This window comes from Hemicordylus capensis, chromosome 5 (genome assembly GCF_027244095.1).
Source record: "Hemicordylus capensis ecotype Gifberg chromosome 5, rHemCap1.1.pri, whole genome shotgun sequence".
Taxonomy (NCBI): Eukaryota; Metazoa; Chordata; class Lepidosauria; order Squamata; family Cordylidae; genus Hemicordylus; species Hemicordylus capensis.
The window spans coordinates 226,205,191-226,223,454 of NC_069661.1; the positions used below are offsets into that span (position 1 = coordinate 226,205,191).

At 42.9% G+C, this 18,264-nt stretch overlaps 1 protein-coding gene across 2 annotated transcripts in view; it reads right to left on the reverse strand.

The window, feature by feature from the left end:
* Window positions 1-18,264, reverse strand: part of STAB2 (stabilin 2) — a 175,702-nt gene that overhangs the window by 38,136 nt on the left and 119,302 nt on the right. For both annotated transcript variants that reach the window (XM_053258339.1, XM_053258342.1), the window contains 7 exons: window positions 17,380-17,520; window positions 15,541-15,600; window positions 15,162-15,338; window positions 14,957-15,049; window positions 12,685-12,831; window positions 4,222-4,278; window positions 441-564 (listed from right to left, as the gene is read on the reverse strand). In XM_053258339.1, coding sequence (XP_053114314.1) covers window positions 441-564; window positions 4,222-4,278; window positions 12,685-12,831; window positions 14,957-15,049; window positions 15,162-15,338; window positions 15,541-15,600; window positions 17,380-17,520 — 799 coding nt within the window. The remainder of the gene's footprint in view (window positions 1-440; window positions 565-4,221; window positions 4,279-12,684; window positions 12,832-14,956; window positions 15,050-15,161; window positions 15,339-15,540; window positions 15,601-17,379; window positions 17,521-18,264) is intronic.

The following is an 18,264-nucleotide window of genomic DNA, read 5'->3' on the forward strand; positions in this document are numbered from 1 at the left end:
GTGAACAATTTCTTTGCTGGCCTGGCTGGGTGCTTCTTTCCTTTCCCTTGTGAGAAAATCCAGGTTCTAGTTCAGTTCCAGTTAACTGGAAAACAAAACAAAACAAGAAACCCCCTCTCTGAACCAGTTTTTGGGCATGGGTTCAGTTTGACTCCCTGTGATACTTAATAAACAAACAGAGGTACTGTAGGAGATAAAGCAACTAAAAAAGCCAACTCTCTGAATTTTACTGTAAAACAGCTGTGGAAAAATCAGGTTATGACTGGAGCTGTGGCACTGGGGAGGGAATGTTTAACTCTCTCCCCCACGGGTGCCCTTTTCCAGATTTAATTTGCTCCCTTCCCTCAGAATTGCTATTAGCTCCAGCGTGGACAGAAATACATAGTTTCCAGTAACCTTTCCCAGAAACTTCTCAGATATTTAAACTTGGACAGTCTTACCTTTACAGTCATTCCCAACGAAGCCTTTGCAGCACTGCGGGACCCTGACCACCATAGTGCAATCCTTCCGACAGCCTGTCAGGACTCTTTGATTGAGTAAGTAAGTACATGACTTAGTTTCTCCCTTTTGAATGCACATGCGAAGGACAAACAACAATGGAAATTAGCAGTTTTAAAATGCATCCTATTTACCTTGTTAATTATTATTACTCCACTTCTCAACAAAAAAGTTTTCAAAGTGATTTAACATAGAAAGCAATAATATGGTTCCTTGCCCCTAAAGGGTTCACAGTCTATAAAGAACATAATGAGAACCGGCAACAGCCACTGGAGGGATGTTTGTTTGTTTGTTTATATTGTTAAATTTATACCCCGCATTTCATTAAGAAAATCTCAAGGCGGCTCACAATAAAATTTAAAAACACAATCATAAAAAAGACACATTAAAATGTTGAGCAAAAAAGTATAAAAACAAATCTGATTATTTTTAAAAAGTTAAAACATAAGCATAAAAACAGTACAAAATACAAGAAGCAGCAGTGGAGACAATCATATAAAGCCTGGGTAAAAAGCCACGATTTGACATGCTTTCTAAAAACTGTGATGGAGACTGAGGAGTGGATATCCGCCAGGAGAGCATTCCAGAGTCTGGGGGAAGCAACAGAGAAGGCCCTGTCCCAAGTGCACCTAGCCACACTCATTGTCAGCACTCGGAGCAGAGTCCCCTCAGATGATCTCGTCAAGCAGGCAGCAATCCTTGGGAGCAGGCGGTCCCTCAGGTACCCCGGGCCCAAACCATTAAAGGCTTTAACGGTCAAAACCAGCACTCTGAATTGGACCCGGAAACGAACTGGCAGACAGTGCAACTCTTTCAGAATGGGTGTGATGTACTCCCACCAGGCAGCCCCAGATAAAACCCTAGCTGCCGCATTTTGCACTAGCTGCAGTGTCTAGATATTCTTCAAGAGCAGCCCCAAGTAGAGCGCATTACAGTAATCCAGCCATGATGCAACTAAGGCACGGGTAACTGTGGCCAGATCTGCCTTCTTGAGAAAGGGACGCAGCTGGTGCACTAGCTGAAGCTGTGCAAAGGCACCCCTGGCCACCGCCTCCACCTGAGCTTCCAAAAGCAGAGCCGGGTCCAGTAGTACCCCCAAGCTGCGTACTTGCTCCTTCAAGGGGAGTGCAACCCCATCCAGAACTGGTAAAATCTCCTCATCCCGATTGGCTCTCCTACTGACCAACAGTACCTCCGTCTTGTCCGGATTCAATTTCAGTTTATTAGCCCACATCCAACCCATCACAGCCTCTAGTCCCCAATTCAGGACATCCACCGCCTCCCTAGGATCAGATGACAAGGAGAGATAGAGCTGAGTGTCATCCACATATTGCTGACAACTCAGTCCAAGTCCCCGGATGACCTCTCCCAGCAGTTTCATGTAGATGTTAAACAGCATGGGGGACAAAACCGAACCCTGCGGGATCCTACAGGCCAATGGCCATGGAGCTGAGCAGTAGTCTCTCAGCACCACCTTCTGGACCCTCCCCCCAAGAAAGGACTGGAACCACTGCAACGCAGTACCTCCGAGTCCCATACTCGAGAGGTGATCCAGAAGGATACCATGGTCGATGGTGTCAAACGCCGCTGAGAGGTCCAGCAGAACCAACAGGGACGCACTCACCCGTCTAGTTCCCGGCATAGGTCATCCACTAGAGCGACCAAGGCATTCTCAGTCCCATATCCGGGGCGGAAGCCAGACTGAAAAGGATCTAGATAATCTGTATCATCCAAGACCCTCTGCAGCTGGGACACCACCACACACTCTTATCACCTTGCCCCAAAAGGGCAGGTTAGAGACTGGTCTGTAGTTGTCCGGGTTGGGAGGGATCAAGGGAGGGCTTTTTTAATAATGGTCTTACCACCGCCTCTTTGAGGCACAATGGCATCCTGCCCTTTCTTAATGAAGCATTAATAATCACCTCCAACCATCTACCTGTCCCCTCCCTGGCAGCTTTTATTAGCCATAAAGGGCAAGGGTCAAGAGCACACGATGTTGCCTGCACACTGCCCAGGATCTTGTCCACATCCTCAGGCCGCACCAACTCAGGTGATTGTTGTCTACATGTTGTGTAGGGACGCGCATGAACTGTGGTTTGTGCACTGGTTCAAATACAAACTGGTTTGTGGTTCGGCGAACTGGTGCATTCTGGTTTCACCAAGCCATGAACCAGTTTGGCGGTTTTAGTGTGGCACCAGGGGGAGGGGGCAAGCGGTACCTTTAAAAAGGGAGTTGCACAGGTCCTTACCTGCATGTCTGCCACTCCATGAGGCTTCCTGCTGTGGCAACGCTCCCCCAGCAACCCATGCTAGCACCAGCACACACATGGCCTCAGTGCATGCCACACTTGAACTGCTGAACCAGTTCATGGGTCAGCTGAACCGGAACGAACCAGTTCATATTCAAACCAGTGCACAAGTCATGGTTCATGCACCTCCCTAATGTTGTGCTGGGGTTGGATAAGGACAGTTGCTCTTCCCCTGGTAAATATAAGGGAGCCGCCATTTTAAAAAGGTACCTCTTTGTCCAGTTAGCAAAAGACTTTGTGTGTGTGTGTGTGTGTGTGTGTGTGTGTGTGTGTGCGCGCGCGCGCTCAAGCAATGGAGAGAGACAACCAAACTAGATAATTAGGTGTGTAGCTTATAGAAGCAAAAATTTCTCGAACTTACTGATGAATGACGCTGCAAGTTATCTATACCACAGACTTTGACTGGTTTAAAAGTCAGTAACGGACATTCAGACTAAGTTACTCATGAATAGTTCCACAGCAATTAATGGGACATGTGAGTAATTACTAATTTGTTTATTGGAAATACTCAGGAGTAACTTAGTCTAGATGTCAGCTATTTCTCTCAGCAGAGAATCCTGGGAACTATAGTTCATAGTATCTCATGCAGAATTCTCTGCACCATCCCCAAACTCGAGTTCCCAAGATCCTTTGGGAGCCGTTATGACAGTTAAAGTGGCATACAATCTATAAAAGTATGGTGTGTACATATGCCCTAGGTCAGGAGGGCCCCTATCTGGGGTCCTCCAGATGTTGCTGAACTACAACTCCCATAATCCCCACCTACAATTTATTAAATTGTACAATCTACAATTTAACCTCACCAGCATTCACCACTGAGAAAGAATTACATAAGGGATGTGAAGTATTTGATTCACGGAAAATGCCGTAAGGATAAATGCAAACTTGAATGCAAAGGAGGTTCAGGAGGTACCTATATCAGACAGCAGCGATATAGGAAGATACTGAAAGGCATAGTCTCATACTGCGTGGGAGGAGGCAATGGTAAACCCCTCCTGTATTCTACCAAAGGCAACCACAGGGCTCTGTGGTCACCAGGAGTCAAAACTGACTCGATGGCATACTTTTATCTTTTAGCTGCTGGTAGTTTCAGCTAGAGAACAACCTCACCAGCATTCAACACTGAGAAAGAATTACATAAGGAATGTGAAGTATTTGGTTCACGGAAAATGCCGTAAGGATAAATGCAAACTTGAATGCTAAGGAGGTTCAAATTCAGGGAAGTATATTAATTTGGCTTTGTAAGTAGCACATCCATAATCCATCACAAAGGAGCTGAGTGTATGGAGGTACTGGTCATCTGGACACTTGCTTTGCTGAATATACACTGCTTTGTGCTTACAGTTTTGGCTACTTCTTTGAAGTTTATTATTGCAATGGATAACTTTAAATCTGAGTATACAGCTGTAATTACCGTTACTTTACTTCCAGCAGGACAGCGAAAAGTTCTGTAACAACTACTGCAGTCCCCCTGCAAAGAAAGATAAATATATATATTTTAAACCAGAAGGCTTACAAAAACCCTTCTGCTAGAATTTATTTTTCTAATTCATACTTTATTATTAAAAGTGCAACAAAAATACAAAACCCATGACCTGGTTAGTATATACTAATTAATTAGTATCCATCTACTATTATTCCTGCTCAGAATAAAATGACTAAACAGATTAAAGTGGCAAAACAGGGACTTGCAAGATGGCGTTCTGGATGAAAGCACCTGATTAACCACCTCTCAGGGCTTTCAGCTTCCGGCGTTCTGGATGAAAGCACCTGATTAACCACCTCTCAGGGCTTTCAGCTTCCATTTGGTCTAATCATCTTCTATTGGTCAGATGGAAATCGGAATGTGTGCAGGCCTTGTCCCCCCCTTTAGGGGTGGGAGTCCAGGGGGATTTCAGACCTTGAAAAGTCTGGATAACCATGGATGAACATCTGGAGAGACCTATCTGCAATCATCAGACTCAACGGAGAGAAAGGCTAACATCAATGCCAAAGTTAAGGACAACCTGCAATAAATCGATCCTTTCTCCTTTTCTACTAAATCTCTGAGATGACTACAGCTGTGAGTTTGCAAGATCTATGGCTTTTTAAATGGTCAACTTTTGCTCATTTTCTTCCATTTCCTTTTTTTGAGTCTTTCTGTGGACTTTGCTGGAGAGCTCAGCATTCCAATGCTATTAGCTTTCAGTTTTGCTTTGAAGAATTTTTAAAAATATCTGATGCTCCAGCAATTATGTATTTTTATTTTGGACTCTAATCTATTCATAGCATTCGTCAGAGATTATTATGGCCTCTTTCCCCCCCATCTCATATTTTTGTGACCACCACCCCTCCCCCCGAACTTCCCAGGAGATATGAACAGTACTTGCAACGGAGAAGAGGAACGGAGAAGAAGATAGGCTTGGAGATAAAAACGGCTTCTTTTTTTCTTTTTTGACTTGTTTTTTATTGTTTTGCAATGCCACATATTTACACACCTAATCAGTGTATATTTTACTTACAAAGCCCTATTTGGAAAGATTTTGTTACCTGCTCCTTGGGAGGATCTGCTTGGTGGGACTTTGGAAGATCTGTCTTGAATTTATAGCTCCTTTTATAGCTCCTTCTGTTTGCACGACTGACAAAATGTTTTATGGCTGAACAATTATCCTTCTACTACTAACTATTTGAAGCTCTGATTGGGGATATAAAAGTGACTGGAAAGCATCTGTTTTTTTGGCAGAGGAAGATCGTTTTTCCACATTCTTTTTTCTTCTATTGGAATAAGGATTTCTTTGTCTTTCATCAGTTTAACATCATTGATGGAACTTATGGCTTAATTTCAATCAGCATTTTGTACTAAGACTCTGACTTTACCCTGAAGAATTCCTAAACTTGCTACTCAGCTGAATTAGAGTGATGAAGATTTATTACTCTTTATTACTATTACTCTTGCTTTTACTGAATGTTGATCTTGCAGTCTTGGTACTTTTTGTTAAATATAGGGAGGGGTAATTGGTATGGGGAGGGACTGTTAAGTGATATTTTACTTTAAGATAAATTTAGAAGATTTCACCAGAATGGGTCTTTTAATCTTATTTGAAAGTTTACTTGATTCCGTTGTTTATCTTTTGTGTGTGTTTTATTAGAACTATTTGGCTTTGGAACTGCGGCTATGGAGAGATTTACGCGAAAGAATCTTAACTGGAGGAACTTTTCTTTATGGAAACTTGATAAGCCTTTTTCCCAGGCACAGAAGTTAAAGTTCCGGTATTGTTTAGTCTCCCCCCTAGTGAGAGAATGTCCTTGGCCATTGTTTCTAAGATTTCACATTAACCCTTGTTATGTGAGAGGGAAGAATTTTAAAAGTTTCAAAGATTTTAATGCTGATTTCTTCCTCTCCTTCTGAGGTTTCATTTATAGATTGTAACTTTGAATATAACTAAATATTACACCTCATTACCTGGCCTTTCAAGGTATTCCCTGCGTTAATTGTTCCTTTTATCTCAGCCATTAATATTAAGGGAGTTTTAAATAAGGTTTAATAATGATAATAATCTAATCAGGAATTAAGAAGTTGTAAGATAAACCCGATAGTTTTAACGACTTAAGGAATTGTCACATATTTCTTTCCATTTTTTTCTTTCCTTTTTATGGAAGAAATGAGAATGCATTAAGAATGAGGGAATTAGGGAAGAATTGAGAATATATTTGTAAATTTGTAAGTGTAAGGGAGGTGAAGAAGATAACGGGGGCTTGAACTGTGTCAGCTTGTCTCCTGACCTTGGTCTGGAGATATTTCATAGCCTCCTGGCCACCCATCTCCCCCACAGCTCGGTGTGGACAGCTTGGAGGTCGGTCTGTGTAGCTGCGCTTTGCCCTTTCGTCTTCCTGAGTGCTGGCAACTATTTCCATCTCTGAGCACTAATTTTCATCTGCCCCAGCTTGGAGTCACCTGTGAGAGAGGCGGCCCTGAGTTTTTGGGAGCCTATAAAGACAGAGGGAGCGTTTGCAGCAACAGGGAGTGTAAGGGAGGCGAAGAAGATAATGGGGACTTGGACTGTGTCAGCTTGTCTCCTGACCTTGGTCTGGAGATATTTCATAGCCTCCTCGCCACCCACCTCCCACCCAGCTTGGCGTGGACAGCTTGGAGGCCGGTCTGTGTTGCTGCGTTTTGCCCTTTCATCTACCTGAGTGCTGGCAACTACTTCCATCTATGAGCACTAATTTTCATTTGCCCCAGCTTGGAGTCACCTGTGAGAGAGGCGATTCTGAGTTTTTTTGGAGCCTATAAAGATGGAGGGAGCACCAACGGCACAGCTGGCAGTGCAGCTGGTTTGCCCACTTGATATTGAGACTTGGCTGAAGTTAGATGGTAATGTGTCTGGGTTTGTCTGGAGATGGAGAGACAGGGGGCGCCTTTGTTGACTGTGGGGCAGCTATATCGGTAGTGGTGGGGAATAGAAGAAGTAACATTGGCAGGTCAGCAGGCCATTCCAGGCGAAGGGTAGTCAGAAATTTAATAGCTGTTTCCCCTTCCAGCTTTCTTGCCAGCTCTTTGACCTTGGGGAGCATTGCCAACAACCCACATAGCCTACCTTGCTCCTCTGCAATGCCAGGTCGGTCCAAAATAAGGCTGAACTTATCCATGATTTGATTATGGATGAAGGGGCTGACCTGGTATGTATCACCAAGACTTGGTTGGGGGAGGCTAGTGGTCCAGTTTGGTCCCAGCTTCTCCCACCAGGATACTCTATAGAGGAGCAGGTGAGGGGATGTGGGCGGGGAGGTGGAGTGGCTGTGGTCTATAAGGATAACATCTCCCTTACCAAGGTCCCTGTTAGGGTATCAGACCATATTGAATGTGTGTACCTAAGTTTGGGGACCAGGGATAGATTGGGACTTCTGTTGGTGTACCGATGCCCAATGGAATCCCTTACTGAGCTCACAGACTTGTTCGTGGAACTCGTGTTGGAGTCTCCCAGACTTTTAGTACTGGGGGACTTCAATGTTCATTTCAGTACCAATTTGTCCGGGACAGCTCAGGAGTTCATAGTGGCCATGACAACTATGGGCCTATCCCAAGTGGTCTCTGGATCGACACATATTGCAGGTCACATGCTTGATTTGGTCTTTTACTCTGATCAGTGTGGTGTTCCGTGGGTGGGGACTACTGTGATTTCCCCACTGTCATGGATGGACCACCATCTGGTTAAGGTTGGACTTACAACCACTTCCCACCTCTTAAGGGGCGAGGGGCCCATTAGAATGGTCCGCCCGAAGAGGTTACTGGATCCAGTAGGATTCCAAGAAACCTTGGAGGGATTCAGTGTTGGCTTTGCCGGTAATCCTGTTGATACCCTGGTTGAGAATTGGAACAACTTGCTCACCAGGGCAGTAGACACGGTTGCTCCCAAGCGTCCCCTCCGACCCGCTTCAAAATTGGCCCCTCGGTATACGGAAGATCTATGGGGGCTGAAGCAGCAAGGTAGGCGACTGGAGCGCAAGTGGAGAAAGACTTGATTCGAATCTGACAGATTACAACATAGAGCACATTTAAAGATCTATGCTCAGGCGATACGTGTGGCAAAGAAGTGGTTCTTTTCTGCCCGTATTGCCTCTGCGAGTTTACGTCCAGTGGAGTTGTTCAGGGTTGTGAGGGGACTAGTATCTGCCCCTCCTCCCTTGAACCAGAATTTGGAGTCATCAGTGACCTGCTGCAATGTGTTTGAAGAGTTTTTTGCAGATAAAATCTCTCTGATTTGGGCTGACTTGGATGGGGACTCCACAATTAATTTGATGTCTGAACTGGAGGTGTCCAACAACTCCTCTTATGTGATTTGACTGGATCAGTTTCAGTATGTGACTCCTGAGGATGTGGACAAGCTGCTTGAAGTGATGAGGCCTACGACTTGTTCTCTTGACTCTTGTCCAACATGGCTTGTTCTATCTAGCAGGGAGGCTATTGTAGGTGGCCTGGTGGAAATCATAAATGCTTCTCTGAGGGAGGGCAGGATACCTCCAGGTTCGCAGTCTGGGAGTACTTCTGGATCCACACTTCTCCCTGGTTTCTCAGGTGGAGGCGGTGGCCAGGGGTGCTTTCTATCTGGCGTATCAGCTGAAGCTGATACGCCAGCTGCGTCCATTTCTCGAGATCAGTGACCTCAAAACAGTGGTACATCTGTTGGTGACCTCCAGACTTGACTTCTGTAATGCGCTCTACATGGGGCTGCCTTTGTATGCAGTCTGGAAACTTCAGTTAGTTCAGAATGCGGCAGCCAGGTTGGTCTCTGAGTCCTCTCGGAGTGACCACATTACTCCTTTGCTAATTGAGTTACACTGGCTGCCGATAGGTTTCCAGGCAAAATACAAAGTGCTAGTTATAACTTATAAAGCCCTAAACGACCTAGGCCCTGGGTATTTAAGATAGCGTCTTCTTCACTATGAGCCCCACCACCCATTGAGGTCACTTGAGGAGGTCCGTCTCCAGTTACCACCAACTCGTCTGATGGCTACACAGAGACGGGCTTTCTTGGTTGCTGCCCCGAGATTGTGGAATGCGCTCTCCACTAAGATACGATCCTCCCTATCTCTGGCAATTTTTAAAAAACATCTAAACCCCCATCTTTTTAACCATGCTTTCTCAGCCTTTTAAAATTTGTTGTTTTTAATTTTGTGATTGATTTTAAATTGTTGAATTGTTTTAACTTTTTATATGTGTTTTAATTGTTTTATGTTAACCGCCCAGAGATGAAAGTTTGGGCGGTATATAAATGGAATAAATAAATAAATAAATAAATTTAACCTTTAGAAATAAATGGATGAAATATTGATAATATTTTTAAATGTAAGGAAAAATATTATTGTCTATATTCTGTTATATGACATTATAGTTTTAAAAGGATAAGAATGATAATCAGATGAAGATCTTTTTGTTTTGTTTTTAGCTTCAGCTCCTTTATTCATTAACAAAAAATGTAGCTTCAGTTTTTCAGAAATATATATCTTTATTATTTCCAGTTTCTTTCATTATTATTCTTTATTTCCCCTCCTTTTTCTTCCCCTATGGGCTTTTATTGTTCGTTATGAAGATTTTATAATAATACTTTGAGAAGTTTAACTGTTGAATGAACAGTTTGTGGTGCAAACAATTAGAAGGAAATTCTGAAGGATTAGATATATGTATCGGGGGGAAGATCTTACTGTCATAGCTTGATGGCCTATGCTCCCAGCTGTAGGTTATAAAGATCAGTTTTGGCTGAATTTAGTCTTCCTCTTCATGAAATTTTTCCATTTTTATCTCTGGTTTGCTTGTTTTTTAATTATATGAGAAGGAGGACTATTAAAGGTTTAGCTGATTTTTGTCAATTACTTTATTATGGCATTTTGTACACCTGTTTGAGATGAGATAGGAATTTTGAGTATATATTGGTGGATATGTGGTTTTGTATTTACAATTCATATACTATTTCTGTTATGGCAGAACTAGTGTTTTTTTCAATTTTTATTTTCTTCTCCGTTGATCAATCTTGTTTGGAATCTTTTGAATATTTAGTAGTGAAGTCTGCTGTAGAGGTTCTTGTCTTAACTTAAGCCTGTAACACCCTTGTTTTGATAGAACAAGGATTTTGAAATTCACTGAACTCATTTTTTGTTTTTTCTAGATTCATGGATGCTTTTTGATCATTTTAGATTCTATCTGTCCATCAGCTTAATATATAAGATTATATGTTATATTCATAATATGGGATATAAAAATACATAGATTATTAAATGATGGCATATACCATTTATTATTTTGTATGGAGTTTTTTTAATCATTTAATGAAGCTGGGACAGAAAAGATTAGATCTATGACTTTTTAGAAATCTTTTTATTTAGTATTTAAAAAATAATACATTATAACATATTTTATTAAACATATACATTATAAGATTCAATTAATTCACCAAATGAAAGTTTTTGAATAAATTTTAGGTTTTCTTATTTTTATTTATACAAGTTTTAAATCAGATGAAGGACAAAACTGGAGCAAGGGAACTCATATTCTCTCTTATAGAATATAGAAACTAATCATTAATAATTAACAACACTTTTGAGCTTGTGGGTTTGCGGGGGGGGGAGCCCATATTGCAGAGCACTGAGGAGGATGTCTGGTTCCGCGCTTGAATTATTTACATTACTTATATTTTGTATGTCATGGCTGGGTTGGTTCTCTCCTCTTTAGACTGTTTGACAGTATGATGGTCAATTAGGTTGGGGGGGGATTTTTCCTTGAGGGGCTCAAGATTATTTATTGATGGCTATTGATGCTTAGTCTTAGATCTTTTAGACACAGTTAATATTATTGTATTTTTCTTATGGGTTTTTTTTTGATGGACAAGATCTTGTATGTAAACTTGTATGGTATTGTTGGACTCTCAGAGAAACCTTTCTGTTTCTACTTATAAAACCATTTAAAAAATAAATAAAATGGCAAAACAGCATATATATTAAAAAATTTAAAATATTTAGGTCCGTGGTTGATTTTTAAATTGTTAAATTGTTTTAGGTTTTTTAATACATTTTAAACCTTTTAACTTGTTTCATGCTATTGTTAACCACAAAGAGATGAAAGTTTGGGGCAGTATACAAATTTGCTTCAGTCAGTCAGTCAATAAATAAATAATCTAAAGCAACATGGAAAAGTATGTAACAAAAGGAGATGCAAACATTCTCAGGGCTTAAATATTTTTAAAATCAAGAATTGTGTGAGTTAGCAGCAGTGGCAGCTGGTGGTCCCTGGGAGCTTGTGGGGTGCTGGGGCACTAGGCAGCACAAGTGGTGGATGGAGGCACAGGTAATGAGAAGTGGAGCCAACTGTGGGCAGCTGTGGAAATAAAGGCAAGCCTCATAATTGGCTCCTGCCTCATTAATATTCAGATTTGAACAACTGCATATGTTCCTATTGGTGCTTACAGAATTCTGGTACCGTTCCCCACCCTATGTACACACTGGGGTTAGGCTGCAAGCAGGAAAGAGGCACAGACAGGGAGGCCATGAGGCAGAAAGGGAAGTGGCTACGGAAGACAGACAGAGGAGGTAAAATAGCTGACAAATAATTTCAGGTATTTTCAAGTGGGTGCCACTCACTCTGCCCTCAGGTAAGAACCATAACTGGTTAGCAAACTGAGGGAGACACCATCACACTGTGCACATTCTGTGGCTCCGTTTTGTATCAACACATGATTATTGTACATTAGTGGCTAGTAAGTGCCGCTCCAGCGGGGTGGCGAGGGTGGGAAAATAGCTCTTTAATCAGTGGCATACCTGCTGCCGGTACCAGGAATGCTGTGTGGGGTGGAGGCACCTGACCAGGCATTCTGTGGGGAGGCTGCCCCACCCCTGCTGCTCAGCTGGCCTCTGCACATGTGTAGAGGCCATTTGAAGGGTTAGCATATCATAAACCTGCATGCTAATCTCTCAAATGGCCTCTGCACATGCATCAGGGCCAATTGGGCAGTGGGGGTGGGGCAGCTTTCCTGCAGGATGCCAGGAAGGGCGCTTCTGCTGCGCACAGCATTCTGGGTACCGGCAGCGGGCAAGTTTGCAGCCAGTTAGTCATTCCCCCCCTCACTGCTCGCCCTGGAGTGGTGCTCACCAGTCGCTACTGCTGTACAGCCAATCAATGGCATATTGAAAATCACATGGATTGGCTGAGAAGGGGATGTACAGTTCTAGTTACAATAGCCTGTGCATTAATTATCACATATACCCGTAAAGTCTTTGTCTTTAATTGTCACATATATCTATAAAGTCTTTGTTTACATTAAAGAGGCTCGAAATCAAATTTAACTTGACCTATTCAATAAAAGCTTTGAAATCCAGAAGAGTAAAAATATTCCACAGAAGGACTGACCGGCAAATCAGAAGTGATGAAAGTGTCACAGCGACCTCCAAGTGTAGGATCGGCTAACATGCAGTCAATACCGTAAGCAACTCCATCATTAAACTCCAGATGCCTTTGCACTATCTTACACCTCCTTTCATTGAGGAACAAGTCACCCTGAAGAAGAGAGTTGTATCAAGATACATCTGTTTCAGCAGGCACTCCACTGAGTATGTGAAACTAGCAAGCACAAACGTAACGGCTACGAGTTTACTTGGTGTCCCCCCCCCCTTGAAAAGAAAGAAAGGTTGGTGACCTTTCCTGATCCTCCTCAGTCAGCCTCGCCGGGAGCAAGGCAGGGAAAGAAGTCCTGAGCCAGCCAGCATTTCAGCGAAACACTGGCTGGGCAGGAGGGAACACACTTCTCGCTCCTAGCCAGAGAGTGCTTCATTTGCTGGCTGGGTGTGGAAGTGGGAAAGGGAATGCCCTTGGGGAGGGGTGAATTGGTACCTTGGCAGCACCCTCAGACTGTGTTGTCCTCCACTTGCTCAATTGCTCCCCTCCCACACCCCTGGATGCCAGTTCACTCATACATGTTTTCTTATGAATTACTGTAGCTGTGTTCATTTTCAAAGTGAATTGGGGTATAGGCCCCTCAAATGCATAGTACAGATAGGAAGTGTACTGCTATACCTGTATTCAGCATAACAACTGAATAACTGCAGCTGTGTACAGATCTGTATGAGTTGGGTCTGTTGTATGAGTGTTGAACATAATGTGTGAATAGGGCTATAGAAGGAATTCTCCATTGCTGCTGAGGGCAGGACTAGAACTATTGGGCTGACTTTCTAAAGAAGCAGATTTAGGCTAGACATTAAGAGGAACTGCCTAACAATAACAGCTGTTTAAAAGTGGACTATTGTGCCTCATGCAGTGGTGGGCTCTCTTTCACTAGAGATTTTCAAACAAAGGTGATTATCTAGACCATTTCATTCTGGTTTGGGCCAGGTTTAGCATCTGAGACTACCTTGGTCACCTGGTTGATGATCTATACTGGGTGAGAGATAGCACTGCATCCCTTTTGTTTCTCTGGACCCCCCAGGCTGGGAGCTGAGGGCACTGCTGTATGGGGGTTCCAAGGAGGGAGCAGTTAAGCTCATTACCCATTCTCAAGCCTTCAAACCCTTGTTTGGTGTATTGGGGATGTGATGTCAGCCATTGTGTTGGTTCTTACGACTCACATGATATTTCATTTGGAATGAAGATACTGGGCTATGGTACTGAGGAGGAGAGTTGGCTTTGTGATAGCAAGCATGGATTGCTCCCTTTTGCTAAGCAAGGTCTGCTTTGGTTTCCATTTGGATGGGTGACTACATGTGAACCCTGTAAGATATTCCCCTTAGGGGATGTCGCCGTAGCTCCTTGCAAGAACGTCGGCTTGCATGTAGGGATGTGTACGAGCCACAGTTCTGTAGGGGAAGGATGGCAGTTCAACTCCAATTAGCAGAGCCAAGCAAGAGGTCTGGAGACAGTTCTTTAAGTTTGAAGAACAACAAGGGTTTATTTAGAAGTTACAAAAGGACAGGAAAGCTGAGCTTAAGGCTGAAAGGGGAGAGAGACTAAACAAACAGACATCTCTGGAGAGACAAAATGGAGATTAACTCTGGAAGAACAAAGAGGGGAGGAGTCCAGCACTTTTATCCATGACCCTAAAAATCCCCAGTGGTCACTATGAGACATTGCAGCTGAGAGATGATGCTGCCAGGGTCCTAGCCCCAACAGGTTCGAGCACATTTTGGGAGTGGGGCCTGGGAGCTTTAGGAAAGAGGACAGCAGGTCCATGAGTGGATGCCATGTGCATGCTGACACCATGTGGGGCTTCTGGGGACACATGCTGCCCCAGCAGGAAGTTGCATGGAGTAGCAGAGAGCAGGTAAGGACCTGCTCTCCCTTTCCTTAAAGCTCCTGGGCCCTGCTCCCCAAATGTGCTAGAACCACGGTTTGTGCACATCCCTACATAAGGTTCAGAAGATTCAAAAGGGAAGATTCAGAAGGTCCCATGTTCACTCTCTGGCATTTCCAGGTATTGCTGAGAGAGACTTTTGCTGGAAACCTTGGAGAGCCACTGCCAGTCAGTGTAGACAGTACTGAGCTAGATTGGTCTGACTCGATATTAGGCCATTTCCTATGTTCCTATTGACTTTTTGAAGCTGAGATAATGCATATTTATGATGGTATAACAGGGTTGGAGTGGTCAAAAATATAGGGATAAGCTAATTTACCGACACACACAAAAACTCACAATATCGGCGTCATCGTCACTACATGTCACACTGAGATCAGAACCTTGAAGTGTCTTCAGTGACTCAGAATTAGGGAGGGCATAGGCTAAAATCTGTGAAAGACATGCAGGGGGAAAAGAGGGAGAGAGATAAGGGAGTGGTTCTACTTCAGAAGTCCTTCCAGATTATAAATAACCAGGAAACCTTTGAACTGAAAACTCCCACCTTAGCACTTCCAATGATGTGGAATTTCAAGTACTGCTTTAGTTTTTCCTTGTTCAGCATTTGAAATAGTGCATCTTGCTCGTCTTGTGGCATAGCTCTGATCACTTTGTCACTGGGCCAGAACAAGGTGACTGGTTGATGGAGAGGATCATTGATAAGAGTCATCAATCCTGTTCTCTGAAACCAAATAAAATGGAAACTGATTTTCTCTACTGAACTAGCTACAAATTAAAACTATTGAGTAAGGATGGTTCGACCTTTATCTGTCTAGCACATGTGGTCATCCAAGATATATCCACCCTACAAACTTAAAATTGATTTAAGTTGAATTGTAGACTTGGAAACGGTGCTAAATGGTTACAGAACTTTATAGGCTTACCTCTAACAAGCTGGAGAACATGCTGTACCCATTTTTTGCTGCAACATTTTTGAGGATTTCCTGGGAAAAGAAATTACTTGTACATTTAGTTTGTCTATTTAAGAAGCATACCAAACACTCGGTAGGGATGTGCACGAAATACTTTGTGTGCGTCCCAGTGGGCGGTGCATTTAAAAGAAGGCAAGCAGGTCCTACCTGCTTGCGGCACTGTCAGGCTTCAAAGTTAACTTAAAAGCAGCAGCCGTGCTACTGTCCTCTTTAAAATGCCACCCCATGCCAATGGGATGCTGCTTCCAGCAGCCCTTGCACGGTGTCGGTGTACAAGTTTGCATGCCAATGCCTGCGTGAGGGCTGCTGGGAGCAGTATCCCATTGATGTGGTGTAACGTTTCAAAGAGGACAGTAGCACAGCTGCTGCTTTTAAGTTAACTTTGAAGCATGACAGCACTATGATGGGGCGGTGGGGGGCAGTGGCAGCTCATGGGAGGAGCAGGTAGGACCTGCCTGTCTCCCTTTAAGAGTACCCCCCCCCCAACATTTCAGCGGCAGGAACCCGAATTGTTTTGGTGACTCTCCAAAGAGACACCAGAATGATTCAGGCACATCCTGACAATTTGCATATGATAAACAGATATTTTATTTACGACCCATGGTCAGCTTAAAAAAACAATTTTTAAAAAGGTAGAATAAAGAAATCCCACAAAAGGTTAACAGTTGCTAGAAAATAATAAAACATTAGTCACATACAGTACCAATCAAAGACTTAACTAGCAATTGCTAACAATAAATATAAATATAAACTAAAAATTCAAGAAGAACATACACATGAAATTAAAAAATGACGTAACCACATAGCATTAGAGCAAAACTTCGCCACCTTATATGCAATGGATGGAGATTGATCTGCCAAAAGATAAGAGAAACAAAAATCTTCTGAGCATCCTAGAAAGGGTGCCAAAGGAGATATCAGGGAGTGTCTTAACTCTCTGTAAAACAGACAACATGTTGGATGGTTTCAATCACCCTATAACCACAAGGGCAGATTCTATCTTCCCTAGGTATACTCTTTATTCTTATGATCAAATGGAACATAAAGAAAACTTCAACCTCTTTTGGTGTAAGTAGTGGGATGCTTGTGCGTTTCTAATGGTTATCACTGAGAAGACTGATGCAAACAATCTAAATGCAGCTCTTGGGTAAAACAATGGGTGGCTTAACACAATCACTGGCAAGTCAGTAAGCCAGGAGCGTGTTGGGAAAATGTAGAGAACATGCTCTTGGCAGGTATGACATCTGAACCTGCCCAAATTCAGTCTCCACGTTGGATTTCTGATATTTACTCGACATTCCCCAACTTCAAATGTAGGTTACAAGTGAGCAAAGAATCTTGGGAGAATGTTGGGTGAATCTCAGGAATCTGGCTCAGAAACCAGACTTGGATGGGTTCAGACATCATGCCCGCCAGGAGGACGTGCTCCCAGTTCCTGACATGTTCTCAGTTTACTGACTTGCTGGTGGTTGTGTGAAGCTGCCTAATGCATTTTTGGGTAACAATGAATGATTTGTCAGTGTTTTACTAAAAAGAAACAATTATCATGCTTAATTGTCCTTAGCATGTCACTTTAGACCTGGGTGTGGTCCGTGCCTGGATGAGAGACGGTCTGGGGACCACATGTATGCTACCTTGAATTCCTTCGTGGAAGAAAGACGGGATAAAAATAAAACAAATAAGATATTGCAATCTTATTTTAATTGGTCAAGTGGGTTAATCAGTTGAAAGCAGGAAAACCAATGGAACAACTTTTAATTAGTTGGCAATCCTAATATACATTTTACATACCCTTTTAGAATATGGAGCTCCAGGTGGGAAGTCTTGCATTTTCTGTGGAATTAGGACTGTATCTATGATATGTATCACTCCATTTGTGGTTATGATATCACTGTTTAAAATCTTAGCTTTGCCATTCAAAAAAACTGAATTCTGAAAACAAACACAAAACAAGGCAACTGCATTTCCCCTGGACCCAGCTTTGATATGAACAGAAATAAAACATGATAAACAGACCTTTCAAAGAAGTAAACAGATGTTTCCTATTTACTTTCCCCAAGCCATTAGTCCGTTCTCTTTTCTAAAATAACAAAGGGACATGAAAAGTCTGCATATGCAGCCAATTCTATGCATGAAAATGAGCCCATTCGCATGAGCATGAAAAAGAGAGTAGGAGGCAGTATATTTGAGGATTCATGGTTGTGTGAACCCACAGAATCCTTCATACCCAAGTTTTTCAAAACAGGATAACTCAAGCTCTGTACCTGCTTTTTACCCAGGTAGGAGGAAAAGAGAGACCTCCTACTTTCTTGTTTCAGTCATGTGGGTACATTTACCTTTTCTAGCAGTTCCCGGGACCCAGCTGTAATGTTAGCCATAGAGAGCTATGACTACAGGGGCTGATATCTGTGCATGTGACACTCTGCAAAACATACTCTATGATTCTGTTGCTTGCAGTACCTTCAGCAATTCTGGGCTCGTCTTGATCATCTCTGTGCTGGGTTTGGTGACCCAAAGAGAGGTTATGCTCCTCTGTGGCTACTAAGGTAGGAGCTTTTTACCCCACTCCAAAGTACCCCCATATGGTTATGTAGTCCCATTGCTTGGAAGCAGTGGCAGCTAGTGACTCCTAGGACAGGGTGGACACCAGGTAGGGCAGGTGGTGGGTGGAGCCAA